Source organism: Stomoxys calcitrans, chromosome 1 (genome assembly GCF_963082655.1).
Source record: "Stomoxys calcitrans chromosome 1, idStoCalc2.1, whole genome shotgun sequence".
Taxonomy (NCBI): domain Eukaryota; kingdom Metazoa; phylum Arthropoda; class Insecta; order Diptera; family Muscidae; genus Stomoxys; species Stomoxys calcitrans.
Window position 1 is genome coordinate 260,804,188 of NC_081552.1, and position 23,769 is coordinate 260,827,956.

General features: G+C 39.6%; 2 protein-coding genes across 2 annotated transcripts in view; both read right to left on the reverse strand.

The window, feature by feature from the left end:
- The window catches only part of LOC106094546 (cubilin homolog), a 32,161-nt gene extending 30,175 nt beyond the window's left edge, over nucleotides 1–1,986 (reverse strand). The window contains exons 1-2 of the mRNA XM_059369308.1: nucleotides 1,312–1,986; nucleotides 456–559 (exon numbers count right to left, since the gene is read on the reverse strand). Of these exons, the coding sequence (XP_059225291.1) occupies nucleotides 456–559; nucleotides 1,312–1,854 (647 nt within the window). The 5' untranslated portion in view covers nucleotides 1,855–1,986. The remainder of the gene's footprint in view (nucleotides 1–455; nucleotides 560–1,311) is intronic.
- Nucleotides 1,987–6,259: 4,273 nt separating this feature from the next.
- Nucleotides 6,260–22,982, reverse strand: LOC106094544 (LIM homeobox transcription factor 1-beta). The gene is made up of 4 exons (XM_013261764.2): nucleotides 22,194–22,982; nucleotides 7,622–7,820; nucleotides 6,916–7,556; nucleotides 6,260–6,841 (listed from the first exon to the last, which is right to left on the reverse strand). Exons 1-4 carry the CDS (start codon nucleotides 22,840–22,842, stop codon nucleotides 6,591–6,593), a joined length of 1,740 nt encoding a protein of 579 aa, XP_013117218.2. The 5' UTR covers nucleotides 22,843–22,982; the 3' UTR covers nucleotides 6,260–6,590.
- Between the last annotated feature and the right edge of the window lie 787 nt (nucleotides 22,983–23,769).

Consider the following 23,769-nt stretch of genomic DNA (forward strand, 5'->3'; position numbering starts at 1 on the left):
CACACAGGTCTCCAACATATAATTTAATTGTGGTCCAAAGTGAACCATATCTTGATATTGCTCTAATAGCAGAGCAAATCTTTTCTTATATACTTTTTTACCTAAGAAGAGATGCCGGGAAAAGAACTCGACAAATGCGATCCATGGTGGAGGGTATATAAGATTCGGCCCGGCTGAACTTAGCATGCCTTTACTTGTTAAAGGCTGTAGCGTGATTTCAACAGACAGACGGACGGACATGGCTAGATCGTCTTTGGTTTTTACACCGATCAAGGATATATATAGTTTATAGAGTCGAAGATGGATATTTCAATGCGTTGCAAACGGAATATGAATATACCCCCATCCTTCGGTGGTGGGTATAAAAATTGCATTTTCATTATAAGGCCAGATATTTATATAGCAGCCCCCGTACTACATACAAATTATCATTCACTCAATATGTTAATACTTACTTAAAGCTACCCGGAGTATTCGTACACACAGCATTGTTTTGACAACCCAAATCAGTGCCGGCCCAGAGATAACATTCATCAACGTCTTCTTCGCATGTTTTACCCTAAAAAAATAGCCAAAAAATATAAAAGTCAAATTAGAAATAACAACGCCCCTAATTCACACTATCGTATTACCAAAAAAAAAAACCCGTTCAACTATGCTATGTGCCATTCAATTATGTGGCATCATATTTTCTACATTTTGAGCAATCCTTAAGTAAAGGGGGGAAATCTCAAAATAGTATAGAGTGTTGCTCAATTCCATTGAGAAGCAATGGGATCCTTGTTATAGCCGCAGAGCCAAAATGCTTCTGAGGGAGACAAGTGTTTTTTTTTTTCCTAGAAACACTGTCTTACTGTGATGGTCACTTTGTGAGAGTAACGCGATGGTTTTTGTCTTAATATTAATCATGGTGAAAGGACAACCCGATTGAATGTAGAGATGCCTTCTATCCGAAAAATTTTAGAGGACGAAAGGATTTTTAGATGGAATACTCAGAGCTTTGTGATAAATGCATTGAAAAAAATAGGAGCAAATTGCTGTATCTGCTATAAATGAGATCACCTGGAAGAAGGCCATAAGCCTTATGGTTATCGTTTCAAAAAGGAAAGGAAAGCTGAAAGGATTTTTTGGCCTATGTCCATAATGTAAGATCCTACTACTCTGTAAATCGTTAGGATGGCATTAACATTTATTATACCCAATGTACCCAAGCCTCTCTTGTCACTCTTTCTACGTGAATAGTGGTTTCATATTTAATGCACACCTAAAATACTTCACGCAGTAAGTTTGCTCCATATTTCAACATCTTACCTTCCATCCTGCAGGACATTCACAATGATAACCTTTGTATGAATCATAACAGGTTCCACCATTTTTACATGGTTCAGTTGCCTCGGTGCATTCATTTTTAGTGATATTTTCTTCGATTACCAGAACGCGGCGACTTAGTCTGCGTAAACGACCCATTAAACGCCTCACCGATCTTGGTTGTGGTGTGCGCGTACGATTAAATAAATATGAGAAACGACGATTAAGGCGATCGATATCGCCACGCAATTTAAGGACTGTATTGCCTATCTCATCAGCAGTTGGTGTGGTATCCAATGATTTCGTTGGATCTCTATCCAAATTAGAGGGCGTATAACGGCGCTGTAAATGCTCCATAACATCCACATGGTTGACAAGCAAGGAGGAGCCATGTGATAAACGTAGGCTGATATTTTGATCATAGGACGCCTCTAAAATTAGTGTAGCATTTTTGGTAAGGATTTTTGGTTGTGCATCATATACGGCAGAAATCACAGTAATTTTTATTAGCACAATAACGGCACAGGATAAGCGAGAAAAGGACATTTTTAAAAATATTTTGGTAATATCAAAATATGATTTTTTTTAACACATTTTCGCTGTTATCCTTTTAGTCCTTTGTCCTTTTTTTTGTCCTTTTCGTATTTTTCACTTTTTTTTATTTTTTAGTTCCGAACACTTTGAAAGCCGCGCAGCAACTGTGAGCAGTATCCAATAAACTTGGAATTTATAACAAATAAAATGGGCGTTTTTTTTGCCCTAGACAATGTGATCGGTTTATCTTCATTCCATTGGCTTCTGATTTGGTAAGCACTTCTGAGACTTTGTGTAAACTCCTGGGACTTACCGTTCCCTGTGGAGGAGCGGTTTGGCGCTGAACATTAATCATTTTTAATTGTTTATTCAACATTCTGATTATCGACATTGAATTTTGTGAGTTTTTTTTTTTTTGTTCTTTTTGGCCTTTACACTACGATTGGTGATTTACACTACGAGTATATAATAAAAACAAGTAAAAGCGTGCTAAGTTCGGCCGGGCCGACCCCCCCCCCCACCATGGGTCGCTGTTGTCGAGTTCTTTTCCCGACATTTCTTCTTAGGCAAAAAAGGATATAAGAAAAGATTTGCTCTGCTATTCGAGCGATATCAAGATATGGTCCGGTTTGGACCACAATTGTATGTTGGACACCTGTGTGAAATGTCAGCCAATTCGATAAGAAATGCCCCCTTTGGGGGCTCAAGAAGTAAAATAGAGAGATCGATTTATATGGGAGCTGCATCAGACTTTAGACCGATTCAGACCATAAAAAACACGTATGTTGATAATCATGAGAGGATCTGTCGAACAAAATTTCAGGCAAATCAGATAATAAATGCGACCTCTAGAGGCTCAAGAAGTCAAGATCCCAGATCGGTTTATATGGCAGCTATATCAGGTTATAAACCGATTTGAACCTTATTTGACACACTTGTTGGAAGTAAGAATAAAATACGTCATGCAAAATTTCAGCCATATCGGATAGAAATTGCGCCCTCTAGAGGCTCAAGAAGTCAAGATCCCAGATCGGTTTATATGACAGCTATATCAGGTTATGGACCGATTTGAACCAAACTTAACACAGTTGTTGGATATCACAGCAAAACACGTGGTGCAAAATTTCATTCCAATCGGATAAGAATCGCGCACTCTAGAGGCTCAAGAAGTCAAGACCCAAGATCGGTTTATATGGAAGCTATATCAGGTTATGAACCAATTTGAACCATAATTGGCACAGTTGTTGGATATCTTAATAAAACACGTCGTGCAAAATTTCATTCCAATCGGATAAGAATTGCGCCCTCTAGAAGCTCAAGAAGCCAAGACCCAAGATCGGCTTATATGGCAACTATATCAGGTTATGGACCAATTTGAACCATACTTAGCACAGTTGTTGGATATCATAACAAAACACGTCGTGCAAAATTTCAGCCAAATCGGACGAGAATTGCGCCCTCTAGAGGCTCAGGAAGTCAAGACCCAAGATCGGTTTACATGGCAACTATAACAAAACATGGACCGATTTGGCCCATTTACAAACATAATCGACCTACACGAATAAGAAGTATTTGTGCAAAATTTCAAGCGGCTAGCTGAACTTCTTCGACAGTTAGACGGACGGACAGACAGACGGACATGGCTAGATCGGCTTAAAATGACATGACGATCAAGAATATATACTTTATGGGGTCTCAGATGCATATTTCGAGGTGTTACAAACAGAATGACGAAATAAGTATACCATCCTATGGTGGAGGGTATAATAATTGCGTATGATTTTGATATATCGTTCATCTCGTCCCACTCCGATCTATGATAGGCCAGAGCGCTCTAGCAGTTCGGCAACCATCCGCCCATTTCGCCACCGACGCAGTCCTGGCCATCTCTTCTATTGTGTAGCTATATAGGGCTGGCAAAATATCGATGTGCGATACTATCGATATTTAATTCTTTTACATAAATAGATCTCCCGATTTTGATACCCACCACCGAAGGATGGGGGTATATTCATTTCGTCATTCCGTTTGCCACACATCGAAATATTCGACCCTATAAAGTATTCTTGATCAGCGTAAAAATCTAAGACGATCTAGCCGTCTGTCTGTTAAAATCACGCTACAGTCTTTTAAAATAGAGATATTGTGCTGAAACTTTGCACGGGATCTGTTTTTTTTTATCCATAAGCAGGTTAAGTTCAAAGATGGGCTATATCAGACTATATTTTGATATAGCCCCCATATAGACCGATCCGCCGATATAGGGTTTTAGGCCAATAAAAGCCACATTTATTATCCGATTTTGCTGAAATTTGGGACAGTGAGTTGTATTACGCCCTTCGACATCTTTCGTTAATTTGACCCAGATCGGTCCAGATTTGGTTATAGCTGCCATATAGACCGATCCTCCGATTTAGGGTTATAGGCCCATAAAAGCCACATTTATTATCCGATGGTGCTGAAATTTGGGACAGTGAGTTGTATTAGGACCTTCGACATCTTTCATTAATTTGACCCAGATCGGTCCAGGTTTGGTTATAGCTGCCATATAGACCGATCCTCCGATTTAGGGTCTTAGGTCCATAAAGGTCTCTATTATTATGTGATATTGCTGAAATTTTGGACAGTGAGTTGTATTAGGACCTTCGACATATTTCTTTAACTTGGCCTTGATCGGTTCAGATTTGGATATAGCTGCCATACAGACCGATCTGTCGATTTAAGGGTTTGGGCCCATAAAAGGTGCATTTATTGACTGATGTCGCCGAAATTTGGGATAGTGAATTGTGTTAGGCCCTTCGACATCTTTCGTTAATTTGACCCAGATCGGTCCAGATTTGGTTATAGCTGCCATATAGACCGATCTCTCGGTTTAAGGTTTTGGGGCCATAAAAGGCGCATTTATTGTCCGATGTGGCTGAAATTGGAGACAGTGAGTTGTGTTAGGCTCTTCGACGTCCGTCTTTAAATTGGCCCAGATCGGTCCAGATTTGAATATAGCTGTCATATAGACCAATCTCTCGATTTAAGGTTTTGGGCCCATAAAATACGCATTTATTGTCCGATGTCGCCGAAATATGGGACAGTGAATTAAGTTGAGCCTCTCGACATACTTCTGTAATATGACTCAGATCAGTTCAGATTTGGATATAGCTGTCATATAGACCGATCTTCCGATTTTGGGTCTTAGGCCCATAAAAGGCGCATTTATTGTCTAATGTTGCCGAAATTTGGTACAGTGAGTTGAGTAGGACCTTTTGACATTCTTCGCCAATTTGGCTAAGATCGGTCCAGACTTGGTTATAGCTGCCATATACACCGATTCTTCGATGTAGGGTCTTAAGTCCATAAAAGCCACATTTATGAGATTTTACTGAAATTTGGGACAGTGAATCTGAATCGATCAGGGCCAAATTGACGAAGGATGTCCAAGGGCCTAACACAACTCACTGTCCAAAATTTCAGCAAAATCGCATAATAAATGTGGCTTTTATGGGCCTAAGACCAAAAATCGGCGGATCGGTATATATGGGGGCTATACCAAGATATAGCAAGATATAGTCCGATATAACCCATCTTCGAACTTAAAAAAAAAGAATCGGTGCAAAGTTTTAGCTCATTATCACTATTTTTAAAGACTGTAGCGTGATTTCGACAGTCAGGCGATCAGACGGACGGACATGTCTAGATAGTCCTAGATTTTTACGAGGATCAAGAATATATATACCTTATTGGGTCGGAAATGGATATATCGATGTGTTGCAATGGGAATGACAAAATGAATATACCCCCATCCTTTAGTGGTGGGTATAATAAAATCTAAATCGTTTTCAACATAGGTTCCATGTATTGACAGCAGTACGCATTCTCGCTGTCGTAGGGTATCATATAGTCGGCCCCGTTCTACTTTTGCCTTTCGTTACTGGTTTATGATCGTTGCTCTTTAAGAGGCTGTCTATGTAAAAGAAAACAGAATGACCCCAACTACACAGAGTTTTTTTTCTGGAATATTTTGATTTCTTTTTATTAAATTACTAACACGTGTTGTTTTCGTTTTGTTTTTTCTTTTGAATTTTCTTAAATTAGCATGTGACATAATAAATTAATAATAATACATATTTTAATATTTACTTATAAATGCTTTAACAATTTCACAGTGACAATAAATAACTAAAATAATTGTGGGTTTTTTGTGTTTGTCATATTTTACAATACATTTACAAAGGTCAAGGGATAAACCCGATAATCACCAATTCATATCAAACTAAAAAATGTATGAACAAATTACTCTCTCCCTCTCTGTTTTTGGTATTTCTCATCTAAATCACATTTTCATATCCATTTACTTTCGTACTATCCTTTAATTGGGGCATATGGGTGGGGAGTGGGGGGGGGTGTGTATAAATACTTTTTAAACTACCGTTTTACAATAATTTCTATTTTGGTTGTTGTTTCTGTTTCTGGCTAAAAACTATCGACTGAAAAAATTGCATCTGTTACGAGTTAATAAATGTTGTTATGCTTGTTTCCGTTTCCGTTGCCGCGTCGACTTACTTCCTTCCGCTTTGTAGTGGCTTTGGCTTCCGTTCTCTGCTGTATGCGGTCTGTTTGTTTGCGTTGCGTTTTGTTACTGGCTAATAAATTCGTACATTAATTTGTTTTTTTTTTTCTTCTATTTTTTTTCTCTCTGCAAAAGTTTGAGAATTCAAACATTTCACACATTGACACTGCCTCACGTGGTCATGTCCTTAAGAATCGCCTTGGAAATAAGAGTTCTGCATTAGATACAATTTGTCAATGGGATTTATGAGGTTATTGTTTAAGTTGGCTAAAATATCCTGGGGATTGGAATTGTGATGATGCCCCGAAGAACCGGTCGATTGCAGTTCCAAGTTGTTAAGGGACAGCGAGTCTGCATCATCATCCAAATGATCAAAATTACTGCCATCCAGAGAAAGATCTGAGCTGCAGAAACTGTCATTTGAGTTGGCGGGGTAATCTAACGAAGCATAAAAATTAAGGGAATTGATTAAAAAAAAATAAAAATTTTGACTTTTTTGTTTTGCAACCTACCATCTGGAGAAAAGGGCAGGTTTGGATTCAAAGGTTGTGTGGCATAGGAGTTGTCCATGCCCAGATAACCATTTTCGCTACCCGAACCTGAACCCATTTCCTGTTTTATGCCCTCCTTGTCTTTGCCCTCCTTATCCTTGTCCTCTCCCCCTCTATTGTTATTGTTTTTGGCCTTTCTTTGGATTTTCTTCATTTTGGCCCTTTGATTTTGGAACCACACTTGCACAACTCGCACCGACAGGCCAGTGTCCTTGGCCAAAGCCTCTCTCACTTTACGGCAGGGTTTGGGAGATTGCTCAAAGGAAGCCTTAAACTGTTTACGCTGGGCAGAAGTTAAAATGGTGCGTGGTCTCTTGGGTCCCCTTCTGCCATCACGCGGCCTCATCAGATCGTCATCGTCCAAACCCAAATAGCCACAATGCTGGGCAGCTGCCGCCAAAAACATTTCCTTATCCAAATCATGTCTAAAGCACAATATCTGGCCATCACGCAGCATAAATTGTTCACCCTTTTGTAGAGGTATGCGACAGGCGAAGCATACGAAGCAGGATAAATGAAATATTAAATTGGGCAGGGGTCGCATAACCATATCCTGTGGCAGAATCGGATGACAGCAGGCGGCACATTTGAAGGCAAATATCCTAAAAGAGAAAAATGAACAAAATTAGTCCACATCGTTGGAATGAAAATGTGGTTGCATTCATACCTCTCATAGTCCATTTTGCAGTACATCTTGCCATTGCGCACATAGCAAGTCTGATGCAATTGCAGGCCACAGTAACAACAGGAGAGACAATTTTCATGCCAGTTCGTTTCGCCAACATTCATGAGATAACGATCGTGTATTTTGTGACCACAGCCCTCGCAGACCTCAAAGTTCTTCTCACATTTTATGTGATCGACTTCTGAAAAAAGAAACAAAATTTGAATTTAAATTCAGTCCAAGATGGTTGGCTACAAATAGACGAGTTTGCGGCAACAAACTAAACAAGTAACAAGTAAAAGCGTGCCGGGTCAAAAGAGAATCCGTCGCACAAAATTTCAGGCAAATCGGATAAGAATTGCGCCCTCTAGAGGCTCAAGAAGTCAAGACCCCAGTTCTGTTTATATGGCAGCTATATCAGGTTATGGACCGATTTCAACCTTAATTGGCACAGTTGTTGGATGTCATAACAAAACTCGTTGTGCAAAATTTCATTCAAATCGGTTAAGAATTGCGCCCTCTAGAGGCTTAAGAAGTCAAGTCCCCAGATCGCTTCATATGGCAGCTATATCAGGTTATGAACCGATTTGAACCTTATTCGCCACAGTTGTTGGATATCATAACAGAATACTTCATGCAAAATTTCATTCACATCGGATAAGAATTGCGCCCTCTAGAGGCTCAAGAAGTCAAGTCCCCAGATCGGTTCATATGGCAGCTATATCAGGTTATTTACCGATTTGAACCATACTTGGCACAGTTGTTGGATATCACAACAGAATACTTCATACAAAATTCCATTCAAATCGTATAAGAATTGCGCCCTCTAGAGTCTCAAGAATTCAAGACCCAAGATCGGTTTATATGGCAGCTATATCAGGTTATGTACCGATTTTAACCATACTTAGCACAGTTGTTGAATGTCATAACAAAATACTTCGTGCAAAATTTCATTTATATCGGATAAGAATTGCGCCCTCTAGAGGCTCAAGAGGTCAAGATCCCAGATCGGTTCATATGGCAGATATATCAGGTTATGAACCGATTTGAACCATACTTGACACAGTTGTTGGATATCATAACAAAACACGCTGTGCATAATTTTATTCAAATCGGTTAAGAATTGCGCCCTATATATCGGAGGTGGTTCGTATTCAAAGTTCGACCCGGCCTTTTTACATGTTTCAAGAATTTTCGTTTTAAATATGAGCACATTCTTCCACTCATTAATCCTAGGTATTTCAATTCCTGCTAAACAATTCTCTAAATAACCCATTCATAAAGTTAAAAGCTTAATACCATTTCTGTTTAAACTTACAATTGCCTGGTGCTTGAGTAGAACTAAACAAAGTTCAGACAGTTTTCATGCTAAAGAATTTTTCGTTTTTGTCAACAGTTTTCTTTGCATTCTCGTTTTTTTTTTTGTACCTTTTGATATTTAACAAAAAGCACATGCAGCGTTTGCAGGAAATGAAGTATGAGTGGCATGTCGTTTTCACTGTAAGCATTTCGCTTTTCATGTCGCATTTCAAATATGATTTACTAAGCATATCATCGATAAACTCATTGGCATACAACAAGCCTGTGAATGGTAGGTGCATAGTTGGTGTTGACATTGTGCATGTAAGTCTACGAATGTATGAACGGATGTGGATGAGCGAGTCCTTTGAATTTTACCATAATCAAAATGCTTTTTATCTCCATACATTTTTATGCATACTCTTGGGTTTTTTTTTTCCACTAGAGAGACGGAGAGAGAGTGAGTATTTTTTTTGCACTATACCCGCCGTTATGCATAAATCAAAATGGCAAAGACTCTTGAGCTTGTGTTTTACAGTTAAGCCTCCCTCTAATACTAGAAAAGAGTCTACAACATTTTTTTTTCTTCTTTTTTGTTGTTGTATCTACTATTTGCCAGTCTTGTTTTCGTTTGTATGCTAAACCCATCGCCACATATTGATGTCAATGTGTATGTGTTTGTTCACCTAACGAACGAAGAACGAAGAACGTTAGAAATGTCTGTTGCTTGTATGGGTGTTGGTATGTGTTGACTGAGTTTGTTCCAGAGAGTATCAAACAATTGCATGTGGGGCCCCTCTGAGTAAACATAGTCTCTCACACACACACTGAATGTTCACATGTTATGTGCAATGAGTTAGTGGGGAATGAACGAGCACCGCACTTGTTGGTCGAATAGAGGTTTTAGAGCCCAGCAAAACATTTTATTGAAAATTAAAACTTAAGGCACTTCCTATAGTACGAAGATTGCTCCTCTTTTTGCTTGGTCTCATAATAGTTTTGTGATTTCAGCAGGATAACGCCCATTTGTTATTAAAAATTATTTCATGAATTAGGGTTGGACTTGATGTTTTTATATGAAAATTAAAGTTTGGTAATTTTAAACTTTTTATTGAAAAACAAGTAAGAGGGTGCTAAGTTCGGCCGGGCCGAATCTTATATACCTTCCACCATGGATGACATTTGTCGAGTTCTATGCGCGGTATCTCTTTTTAGGCAAACAAGGAATATTAAATAAGAACTGTAATGCTATTGGAGCTATATCAAGTTATAGTCCGATTCGTACCATAAATGAATGCTGAACATTGTAGAAGTCATTGTGTAATATTTCAGTTCATTCGGATAAGAATTGCACGTTGTAGGGGCTCAAGGAGCAAAATCGGGAGTTAGGTTTATATGGGAGTTGTATCAAGCTATTAATCGATTCAGACCATATTAGGCACATGTGTTGAAGGTCATGAGAGAAGCCGTTGTACAAAATTTCTGCCAAATGGGATGAGAATTGCGGCCTCTAGAGGCTCAAAAAGTCAAGATCCCAGATCGGTTTATATGGCGGCTATATCAGGTCATCGTATCGATTTGCGCCATACTCATCACAGTTATTGGATGTCATAAAAAAACACCTCATGCTAAATTTCAGCCAAATCGGACGTGAATTGCGCGCTCTATTGGCTCAAGAAGTCAAGATCCAAAAACGGTTTATATGACAGCTATACCAGATTATGAACCGATTTGAACCATACTTAGCGCAGTTGTTGAAAGTGATACCAAAACACCAGTCAAATCGGACGAGAATTGTGCTCTCTCGAGGCTTAAGAAGTCAAGACCCAAGAGAGGTTAATATGGCAGCTATATCAACACATGGACCGATTTGGCCTATTTACAATCCCAACCGTCCTACACTAATAAAAAGTATTTGTGCAAAATTTTAAGCGGCTAGCTTTACTCCTTCGAAAGTTAGCGAGCTTTCGACAGACAGACGGACGGACGGAGATGGCTAGATCGATTTAAAATCACATGACGATCAAGAATAGATACATAAAGTGTGGGGTCTTAGAGGCATATTTCGAGGTGTTACAAACAGAATGACGAAATAAGTATACCCCCATACTATGGTGGAGGGTATCACAAGTAAAAAGGCATTAAGTTCGGCTGAGCCAAACTTTGGATGCCCCCCACCTGGAGTATATATATAAACCACCTTTCGTCAGAATGCGGTGAAAAATGTATAATTTAGACCCCCATAGCAGCTTTATCGAAATATGGTCCGATTTGAACCATATACGACACTGACGTCGAAAAGCCTAACTTAACTCATTGTCCCAAATTTCGGCGAGATCGGATGATAAATGCGACTTTTATGGGCGCAAGACCTTAAATCGAGATATCGGTCTATATAGCAGCTATATTCAAATCTGAACCGATCTGGCTAAAATTGAAGGAGGATGTCGAGTGGCCTAATACAACTCACTGTCCCAAATTTCGTCGAAATCGGACAATAAATGCGACTTTTATGGGCCCAAGACCTCAAATGGAGAGATCGGTCTATATGGCATCTATATCCAAATCTGAACCTATCTGCGCTAAATTGCAGAAAGATGTCGATGGGCCTAACTTAACTCACTGTCCTAAATATCGGCGAGTTCGGATAATAAATGCGCCTTTTATGGGCCCAAAACCTTAAATCGAGAAATCGGTCTATATGGTAGCTATATCCAAATCTGAACCGATCCGGGCCAAATTGAAGAAGGATGTCGAAGAACCTAACTTTACTCACTGTTCCAAATTTCAGCAAAATCGAATGATAAATGTGCCTTTTATGGGTCTAAGACCCTAAATCGAGAGATCGGTCTATATTGGAGCTATATCCAAATCTGAACCGATCCTAGCCAAATTGAAGGGGGATGTCGAAGAACCTAACTTTACTCACTGTTCCAAATTTCGGCGAGCTCGGATAATAAATGCGCTTTTAATGGGCCCAAAACCTTAAATCAAGAGATCGGTCTATATGGTAGCTATATCCAAATCTGGACCGATCTGAGCCAAATTTAAGAAGGATGTCGAAGTGCTCAACACAACTCACTGTCTTAAATTTCGGCGAGATCGGATAGTAAGTGCGCCTTTTATGGACAGAAAACCTTAAATCGAGAGATCGGTCTATATGGTAGCTATATCCAAATCTGGACCGATCTGGGTCAAAATGTAGAAAGTTGTCGAAGAGCCTAACAAAACTCACTGTCCCAAATTTCGACGAAATCGGACAATAAATGCGCCTTTTATGGGCCCATAACCTTAAATCGAGAGATCAGTTTATATGACAGCTATATCCAAATCTGGACCGATCTGGGTCAAAAGTTGTAGAAGAGCCTAACACAATTCACTGTTCCAAATTTCGATGAAATCGGACAATAAATGCGCCTTTTATGGGCCCAAGACCTTAATTGGAGAGATCGGTCTATATGGCAGCTATATCCAAATCTGGACCGATCTGGGCCAAATGATCGAAGGATATTGAAGGGCCTAAAAAAACTGCCTGTGCCAAATTTGAGGATGATCGGATGAAAATTGCAATCTGTATTTGGTACACAAATTAACATTGACAGACAGACAGAAATCGAATCAGAAACTAATTCTTAGTCGATTGGTATACTTATCAATGGGTCAAGCTGTCTTTCTGGGTGTTACAAAGAAATGCACTAAGTTATAATACCCTGTATCACAGTAGTGGTGTAGGGTACTACCAATCATTATTACCAATTTATCAAACATATGTTACTATAGGCCTCATACAAAAATGTTTGCTGTATTCACCTTTTTGGCTTTATTTACACTAAAGTGCTCTTTTTATTTGCATTTGTTGTTTTATGGTTATTTTTGTGGCTTTTGGTAGATTTTTTATAATACACATACGAGTACTTACAGCTACCACATCAACAACAACCAGCCCATTATAGGGGCAACACAAATTTCATTTCAATTACTTTATTTGCTCTCCTCTTTTCCCTCAAACTAGACCAGTACCAGGGCAAGGTGATTTACGGTTAACGATTTTCATGGAAAATCATTGAAATCCACTATAAAACTGGAGTATTACATAACGAATGTTATGCTATTTACATGAGAGAACAAAGAAAATCTAACCGGATATGGAAATTTATCATGGTATTTGTGATTTTAGGCGATTTTAATAAAGTGACAACAATGTCACTCAAAGTAACATCAACAGCAGATGTTGCTCAAAAGCTCTTTCATCTGTCAAACACAAACAAGTTGGGAGGTTTTTGTTCTAAGATTTTTTCTTACAATGCTGCAGAGTGATACTTGAAATTGTATCCCTGTTGTTGGAGTTATATTTGTTGAATGTTATAAAAATTATTTGTAGAAAAGCAAAACTTCGGCCGGGCCAAACTTTGGATACCCACCACCTCGGGTATATGTAGACCACCTTTTGTCACAATCCGGTGAAAAATGCATAATTTTTGCCCCCATAGCTGCTTTATCTAAATATTGTCCGATTTGGACCGAATTCGACACGGATATTGAGAGGTCTAGTAAGAACAAGTCATTGTTCAATTTTGAATTTGAATTTGTGGTAGCCATATCGAAATATAGACCGATCTGATCCATATACGACAAGGATGTCGAATAGCCTTACTTACCGAATTTCGGCGACATCGAACAATAAATGCGCCTTTTATGGGCCCAAGACCTTAAATCGAGATATCGGTCTATATGGCAGCTATATCCAAATCTGGCCTGATCTGATCTGAGCCAAATTGAAGAACGATGTCGAAGAGCCTAACACACCATTGTCCCAAATTTTGAAAAAATCGGATAAAAAATTCGCCTTTCATAGCCCTAAGACCTTAAATCGAGAGATCGGTCTATATGGCAGCTATATCCAAATCTGGACTGATCTGAACCAAATTGAAGAAGGAAGTCGAACGGCCCAACCAGACTCACTGTCTCAAATTTCAGCAAAATCGCATTATAAATGCGGCTTTTATGGGCCTAAGACCTTTAATCGGCGGATCGGTCTATATGGGGGCTATATCAGAATATAGTCCGATTTGGCCCATCTTCAAACTTAACCTGCTTATGGACAAAAAAAAAAAAAATCTGTGCAAAGTTTCAACAACAAAACTCACTGTCCCAAATTTTAGCAAAATCGTATAATAAATGTGGCTTGTATGGGCCTAAGACCCTAAATCGGCGGATCGGTCTATATGGCAGCAATATCCAAATCTGGACCGATCTGGGCCAAATTGAAGAAGGATGTCGAACGGCCCAACCAGACGCACTGTCCCAAATTTCAGCAAAATCGCATCATAAATGTGGCTTTTATGGGCCTAAGACCCTAAATTGGCGGATCGGTCTATATGGGGGCTATATCAGAATATAGTCCGATTTGGCCCATCTTCAAACTTAACCTGCTTATGGACAAAAAAAAAATCTGTGCAAAGTTTCAACAACAAAACTCACTGTCCCAAATTTCAGCAAAATCGTATAATAAATGTGGCTTGTATGGGCCTAAGACCCTAAATCGGCGGATCGGTCTATATGGCAGCAATATCCAAATCTGGACCGATCTGGGCCAAATTGAAGAAGGACGCCGACTGGTGCAACACAACTGACTGTTCCAAATTTTGGCAAAATCGGACAATAAATGCGCCTTTTATGGACTCAAGACCTTAAGTCCAGAGATCGGGCTATATGGCAGCTATATCCAAATCTGGACTAATCTGAGCCAAATTGAAGAAGGATGTCGAACGGCTCACTGTCCCAAATTTCAGCAAAATCGCATAGTAAATGTGGTTTTTATGGGCCTTAAACCCTAAATCGGCGGATCGGTCTATATGGGGGCTATATCAAGATATAGTCCGATATAGCCCATCTTATATATAAAATTGAATTTGTGTTTGTTTGTTTATATATTTGTTTGTTTGTTCGTCGGTTGTTCCGTATAGACTCAAAAACGGCTGAGCCGATTACCTTGAAATTTTCACAGATTGTTTTGGTTGGTCTGGAAGGATACTTAGGCTATATAATTTTTTGATATCGGGAGGGGGGCGGACCCTCCCCCTTATCGCAAAAGTACTACCCAAAAATAAAAGTGTTCCGATCGGGACAATATGGGATTCGATTAAAAGGTATTCAAGAGTAGAGTACGAATTTCATAAAAAAGTTTGGGTCCAAGTACCTGGGGGCCGCCTCAGCCCCAAAACCCCTTAAAATAGATTTATTTGACGATCATGACAATACGGGACTCAAATGAAAAGTATTCGGGAGTTGGTTACGAATATGGTCAGGAAGTAGAAATAGGCTTTATAATTTACTGATAACGGAAGGGGGCTGACCCTCCACCGTTACCCCAAAAACACCGCCCAAAATCAAAAGTGGACCGATAAGGACAATATGGGTATCAAATGAAAAGTATGCGGGAGTATAGCCAATCTGGCATACAAATTCATGTCGAAGTATAGGGGGTCACCCCACCCCCACAAAAACCCCAAAAATGGGCACATTAGCCAATCACGGATATATGGGACTCGGTTTGTTTGTTCCGTATAGTCTGAAAAACTGCAAAACCGATTTTCTCGAAATTTTCGCATATTTTGTAGGTTGATCTGAAAGAAACATCCTATATATAAAAATCAAATTGTGTTTGTTTGTAGATTTGTTTGTTTGTGTGTTCCTTGTAGACTCAGAAACGGCTGAACCGATTTTCTTGAAATTTTCGCAGATGATGCTTAATGATCCTCGTGGTGAAAATAGGGTACTACATTTTTCTGAAGGGGGGCGGACTCTCCTCCTTACCCTAATTTTCAGAAATGCCAGATCTCGCAGATGGATGGTGCGATAGCGAAATTTTGTGTGCTCTCATATAGTATCCTAAAAATTAAAATTTGGTATCCAAATTTCAGATAGGGTACCTAGGGGGCCCGCCCCACCCTAAAACCTACCAAACATATATTTACACCAATCACGACAATATGGGACTCCAATGAAAGGTTTTTAGGATAAGAAAACGCATCTGATATCCATTTGTCGAACCATGTGCTAGGGGGACCACCCCAACCCCCAAAACACCCCTAAATGGGACATATATACCGATCATGGCAATATGGGACTCAAATGAAAGGTATTTGCAAGTAGAATAGGAATCTTATATCCAATTGTGGGACCACGTTTCTGGGGGTCCACCCCTTCCCCAAAACACCGCCCAAACAGGACTTATTTACTGACCATGGGAATATGGGGCTTAAATTAAAGGTATTTGAGTGTAGAATATGAATCTGATACCCAAATATGGGACCAAGTGTTTGGGGGGCCGCCTCTCCCCAAAAACCTCCCCCAAAGGGGACAAATTTACGACTCTGGCAATATGGGGCTCAAATGAAAGGTCTTTGGGAGTAAAGCACGAATCTGATTTCAATATTTGGGAAAATTGTCTATTTTTGCCTTTCCTTACTGGCCAGGATTCGAAAGCAGGCTTTCAGTGACATGTTAATCTCTGGGCTACGGTGAGTTGAATAGTCATCACTATGCCTAAAGAGTGCATCTAAAAAGAACTCATAAGGGGGCAATACTAAATTTTACGGCCTAATGCATGACTTGTTTGTTGTCGAATTTGTAGTTACATTCAAATTATGTTTGCTCAATTGCTTTTATTTAAAATATTATTACAAAAATCAGCAAATATTTGCTAGTTAAATAAATATTCATTGATATTTTAAATACATGCATGTAGTAATTATATTTCCAGGAATGCATTGACCAACCAACACAGGCAATTAAATTTTCCCCTACCACTAATACTGCCATACACGACAAATTATAAATAGGGGGCAACGTGGGTTGTTATTTGAGCAAAGTCCATGGCTTAAATGATACCTGTAGATTAAGTGACTCCATAGTCCGAACGTCAAGGGTGAGTGGCCTACATGGCACATGTCAGTGTGGGTGGATGGGTGGGTGAGTGAGTGTAAATTTGTTATGTCTGCCAAAAGTTTTGCCAAATATTTTGAAGGAAACAAATGTCTGTCGAAAAATGTGGCCAACTATTGAACAATTTGGTAACAAAATGCCAAACATGCAACACATTCATTTGAATGCGAGTGTGTGAAGATGTGTGTCGGTGAAAGCTTGTCGACAAGTATTCATGGGCAATCTAAACTCACACACATACCAAAATAGCACTGAACATTTTCAACACCTCTCTAATGCTAAGGCCAAATCTTTGATTACGACATCGTACATTAAATATGAATTTTGGTTTAAAGGCAAATTGCGAAACTAAAGGACCCGTTTTAAAATACCCCCCCCCCCCCCCCCCCCCCCCTATAGGGTGGGCCCAGCTTCAGATTCTCTTTAATGATAATCACCCCAAGCCACTTCAAATATGACACAAAGCCTTCAAATATTTGACGTGATAATAGCGCATAATGCCGCTGCGTAAACAAATACTGCTTGGTACCCTTTTAAATCCTTCAGTCTGCCACACCATTGTTGTTGGCTTCGTCGTTGCTGTTGTGGCTGTTGATTTTGATATTGAAATTCCCAATACCAGATAGTTAAGATAACAAACGATCAAAAAGGCAAATGCTTGAAAAAGGCTACAGCCACAAGCATTGATAACCTGATAAGATTACTTTTTTTTCACACATAACCACAAAAAACCAAAACAATGTATTTCACCAAAGAGGGCATACGGCTCAACGATTCTATGGTGGAGTCTAACAGATAAAATGCTAATACGGAATCAGCTAAAAATACCACCACTTTAGTAGTCAGTTCAGTCCCAGTTGGGTTAATCGTATCATTTGGCATTTTAATGACATCAATGACAGGCAATAACTGCAATTATGTCAATATTGGCTAAAACAATTGTGTAGACTCTTTTTTGTGAAAGAGATGTCTTCATGGCAATGGCTTTTGGGTATCACACAGTGACAATTCCATATTTTCTAAAGCTAAAACACAGTGAGGCCACCGTAGCAAGTAAAAGCGTGGTAAGTTCGGCCGGGCCGCATCTTACCCTTCACCATGAACCGCATTTGTCGAGCTCTTGCCCCGGTATCACCTTTAAGGCCAACAAAGGATAAAAGAAAAGAATTGCCATGTTATTGGGACAATATCAAGCTATGGTTTATTTCGGACCATAACTGAATATTGGAGACCATAGTAGAAGTCATTGTGTAAACTTTCAGCCAAATCTAGTAAGAATTGCGCACTTAAGTGGCTGAAGAAGTAAAAAAGGGAGATCGGTTTATAGGGAAGTTGCATTAGGCTATAAACCGATTCATGCCATTTTTTGACACGTATGTTAAAGGCCATAAAAGAAGCCGTTGTACAAACTTTCAGCTAAATCAGATAATAATGCGCCCTCTAGTGGCTTAAGAAGTCAAGACCCTAGATCGGTTTTTATGGCAGCTATACCAGGTTATGGCAGCTATAAATGCGCCTTTTATGCCCCAAAACCTAAAATCAAGAGATCTGTCTATATGGCAGCTATATCCAAATCTGAACCGATCTTGGCCAAATTGAAGAAAGGTGCCGAAGGGCCTAAGACAACTCATTGTCCCAAATTTCAGCAAAATCGGATAATAAATGTGGCTTTTATGGGGCCAAGACCTTAAATCGAGATATCGGTCTATATCCCAGCTTTACCGAAATCTGAACCGATCTGCAGATATGCAAAATTGCAGAAGGATATCAAAGGGTCCTACGCATAAATGCGTCTTTTATAGCCCCAAAAACCTTAAATTAAGAGATCGGTCTATATGGGAGCTATATCCAAATCTGGACCGATCTGGGCCAAATTGAAGAAAGATGCCGAAGGGCCTAAGACAACTCACTATCCCAAATTTTAGCAAAATCTGATCATAAATGTGGCTCTTATGGCCATAAGACCCTAAATAGGAGGATCGGTCTATATGACAGCTATATCCAAATCTAGACCGATCTGGGCCAAACAGACGAAGGAGGTCGAAGGGCCCAACACAACTTACTGTCTTAAATTTCAGCAAAATCGGGTAATAAATGTGGCTTTTATTGGCCTAAGACACTAAATCGGCGGATCGGTCTATATGACAGCTATATCCAAATCTGAATCGATCTGGGACAAATTGTAGAAAGATGCAGAAGGGCCTAAGAGAACTCACTGTCCCAAATTTCAGCAAAATCGGATAATAAATGTGGCTTTTATGGGCCTAAGACACTAAATCGGAGGATCGGTCTGTATGGCAGCTATATCCAAATCTGGACCGATCTGGACCAAATAGACGAAAGAGGTCGAAGAGCCCAACACAACTCTTTGTCCCAAATTTCAGCAAAATCGGATAATAAATGTGGCTTTTATGGGCCCAAGAACATAAATCGAGATATTGGTCTATATGCCAGCAATACCGAAATCTGAACCGATCTGTGCCATATTGAAGAAGTATATCAAAGGGCTTAACTTAACTCACTGTCCCAAATTTCGGCCACATCGGACAATAAATGCGTCTTTTAAAGCCCCAAAAACTTAAATTGAGAGATCGGTCTATATGGGAGCTATATTGATCTATTTAGTAGCTTTATCCAAAAATAAACCGATCTGAACCATATACGACACGCATGTAGAGATGCCTTACATAAGTCACTGTGTCAAATTTCAGTGATATCAGATTATAAATGCGCATTTAATAGGGCCAAAACCTTAAATTGAGAGATCGGTCTATATGGGAGCTATATTCAAATCTGAACCGATCTGGGCCAAATTGAAGAAAGATGTCGAAGTGCCTAGGACAACTCACTGTCCCAAATTTCAGCAAAATCGAAATATAATAATGGGCTTTTATGAGCCTAAGACCCTAAATCGAAGAATCGGTCTATATGGCAGCTATATCCAAATCTGGACCGATCTGAACCAAATTGACGAGGGATTTCGAAGGTCCTAACACAACTCATTGTCCCAAATTTCAGCAAAATCGAAATATAATAATGTGGCTTTTATGAGCCTAAGGCCCTAAATCGAGAAAATCGGTCTATATGGCAGCTATATCAAAATCTGAACCGATCTGAGCCAAATTGACAAAGGATTTGGAAGGTCCTAACACAAATTACTGTCTTAAATTTCAGCAAAATCGGATAATAAATGTGGCTTTTATGGTCCTGAGACCCTAAATCGGCCAATCGGTCAATATGGGGGCTATATCAAGATATAGTCCAATATAGCCCATCTTCGAACTAAACCTGCGTATGGACAAAAAAAGAATCTATGCAAAATTTCAGCTCAATATCTCTATTTTTAAAGACTGTAGCGTGATTGCAACAGACAGACGGACAGATGGACGGACAGACGGACGGAGGGACAGACGGACGGACAGACGGACGGACAGACGGACGGACGGACGGACAGACGGACGGACGGACGGACAGACGGACGGACAGACGGACGGACGGACAGACGGACGGACGGACGGACGAACAGACGGACGGACATGGCTAAATCGTCTTTGATTTTTACACTGATCAAGAATATATATACTTTATAGGGTCGGAAATGGCTATTTCGATGTGTTGCAAGCAGAACGACAAAATTAATATACCCCCATCCTATGGTCGAGGGTATATAAATAGTAAGTCAAAACTTTCATACATTTTTAAAAATTCTTTCAGAACAAACTTGGGAACGATTTCCGTAAGATTTTGTCGGAAGAGTTCAGAATTTGTACAGAAATGTCTGAAATCAGACAAATGGTTCGCTGTGTAGTTTCATTCGCTCACTTTACGCCAATTTAAATTGAATTAGAATACCTCTTTCCCAACTCGAGGTAAAATTTTTCAAAGGCAGTTCTATACTTGGGTACTTTTCTACCCATTCGTCGGTAAGGGGTTAAGTCAGTTTACCATATTCGTCCATCCATGTTTTCTCTATTACTGCGCTAAGAAGAGTTAGTAGACTTTTTGAGCCCAGTTGTAAAACAAAAGCGTGCTCTACACAGTACTCTATAGTCGTTGGGTATGTAGAGCACCTTCGTTAATTGGATAAAGATACATGGCGTATCGCGATCCACCTTGTCAGTCTACCATATTCCTCCATCCATTTTTTCTCTCTGACTGCGCTAAGAAGAGTTAGAGGACTTATTGAACCCTGTTTCGAAAGAATGGTGTGCTCTACACCATACTCTATAGTCGTTGGGTATGTAGAGCACTTTAAGCAATTTGAGAAAGGTGTATCAGAAATCTAGATCCATCATGCCAGTTAAAGTGTTTTGAATAACAGCACACACTTGCCTTATTTTCATAAATTCTTTGCCATGCTATTCTTATTAACAGAAAGCATTGAATATGATCTCGAGCTAGAATATGTTCGAAAAATCCCAAAAATAAAAGAGCGCTAGCCGACATTTAAAAAAATGCTTAAAAATCACACTTTATTTTTTAAAAATATATGGTCAAACCATTTATTATTGGCATATAACTATCTCCGGAAGCAATTGCCTAGAGTCCAAATGACATTGCAAGACTTCGTCATTAGTTTCCTGCAAGTTTAACCATAAATTCTTATCATCTCATCCTTCATCCCATTTGATTTGCTAAGAGAAATCCAATCCAATCCAATTGCAAATATTTTCGCTATGAATTCATTCACCTCCATCTTCATATCTCGCCATCAAGATTTATGTAATTCCTTGGCGAAAATCCTCAATGAATGAAATTTTTAAATACTACCAAACTGTCTGACCCCCTTCCATGGGGAAAATGAGGTCGACAGGACTAAGGAAAGGATGGGAAAAACTTGTAAATAAATTAAGGTAAACATACCAACACCTAAGTTGAAAACCAGAAGAATTGTTTAACGGAAGTATTCTAGCGTGGCACATTTCAAAAATGAGACAGCGCTAGAGTGAAACGGCGGGGGGTGGGGCAAAGAACTGTAGACAAAATCAAGGTGAACATTTAAAACACTTTCGAGAATGAAGTGAAGAGTTGAGTGGAGAAAAGTTTTCCCTACTTTTATACCAAATGCGAAATACGAAAAATTTCCAAGTAAACTTTAGTGCTGTCTGCCGGCAAAAGGTAAGCAAAAAATGTAATCCTTTTTTCACACACACACACACACACACCCATACCCACTTGCCGGCACTTGGAAGTATATGGGTAAGTAAGCTTAAGAATTATGAGAAAACTAATTTTGTGTGTGCATGTGTGTGTGTGTGTGTGTGTGGGTGTGTGTGTTTGGGGGACCCAAGAATCAAGTGATAAAAATAGAATACAACTTTACACCAACCTGTACGTCCATTGCAGTCCGTAGATAATTTGGTACAGGTCGTTGTTAACTGGGCCGACGAACAGGATGTGGAGCTGAGCATATTAGCAGGAGTTGTGGTGGGTGTTGAGCTTGAAGATGTTATGCTGGTGGATGAGCAGGAGGAGGGGGCGGTAGCGGAGGAGCAGGCAGACGTCGATGCGGATGTGCAGGAATTGTGAGAGTTTAAAGCAGTTTTAAGATTGCTGTTGCTATTGCTGTTGTTGTTGTTGCTTATCGTACTAATTGCTGTGGCCTGAGGACTTTCGGCATTTGAGGGCAGACAATTGTTTTGCTGGGCTGTTGCTGCCGCTGCTGTTAATGAAGCTGTCGAGCAGGTGGTTAAAGAGTTGTTATGATTATTTTGTGCTGGCGGACAAGCTCCCAGACTGGGTGAGACCATCATCTGCTGATGATGATTCATGGTGTTATTGTTATTGCCGCTGGTGTTGTTGTTGCTGTTGCCATTGTTGTTGATATTTATATTTTGACTCGCCAGGTTGCTGTTGGGGTTATCCAGAAATCTGGCACCCCCATGATTTTGCCCATGATGATGATGGGGGGGATGGTGATGGGGATACAAGGAGGCACCATGATTTAGATTCGTAGGCATTGGATAAAATTCTAACATTTTAGTAAAAGAGCACAGCTTGTAAATCCAAACAAGCCGCTTTAAAATACAATAATTGATTCAATCTTGTTACGTTTCTTTGCAATAATTGACTTTGGTTTACAAAATTTTGCACTTTTACAGTCACTTTTTCCTTCGAAAAATTTTTTTTTTGGTTTTTATAATTTTTTTTTTTGTTTTATTTATTCACCACACATTTTTTTTTTTAATTTTGCTTTCTTTTCGTTAGCTTTACGTAAAATATTTTCTGTTTATTTTCTTATCTTTGGTGTTGTTTTGATTCAAGTTTGTTTGGTGTTATAGTCAGTTCGAGATTCTTCTAAAACCCGCCGCGTTGTCTGACCGTTACGTTGAACTGTCGTCTGGCATATGATCGCAAATCAGAAAAATCAAAGCATTTTTGGTTTCACAACTAAAACGCACACACATACACCAATTCCAATTGCCCACTGCGGAGACCGTAACTAGAATTCAACCCTCTCGCAAAACTACAAAAAGGGAACAACCATCAGTAAACGAAACTCCTGCCGCTGCTAGAGTTTCCTTGGCTGGCAGGCTAAACAAAAATGTGGTGTCAATGGCAACAAAAGCGTTGTAAACAACACTCAAATCACACTCTTGCACTCTCTGAGGAAATATTTTCCCATGCAGGCAAACAAAACAATAGAAAAAGAAACAGAGTTTAATTTAAACAACTCTGTGTTAGTTGTTCCTAAGGCAAGGTAGCGGATTTCTATATAAACTGCAACTTGCGTTGCGTGCGCAACTCCCCTGTGAGCGATTATCGACAATTTCCCCTGCTGAATTTTCTCTCTCACTCATCAGTGTCAGCCAACAATCGATGGCTAGCCATACACAGCTGCTTATGCTCTCATTGTTCATCTCCCTCCCACTACTCACAGCGACTGAGTGAGAGTGCTTATGTTG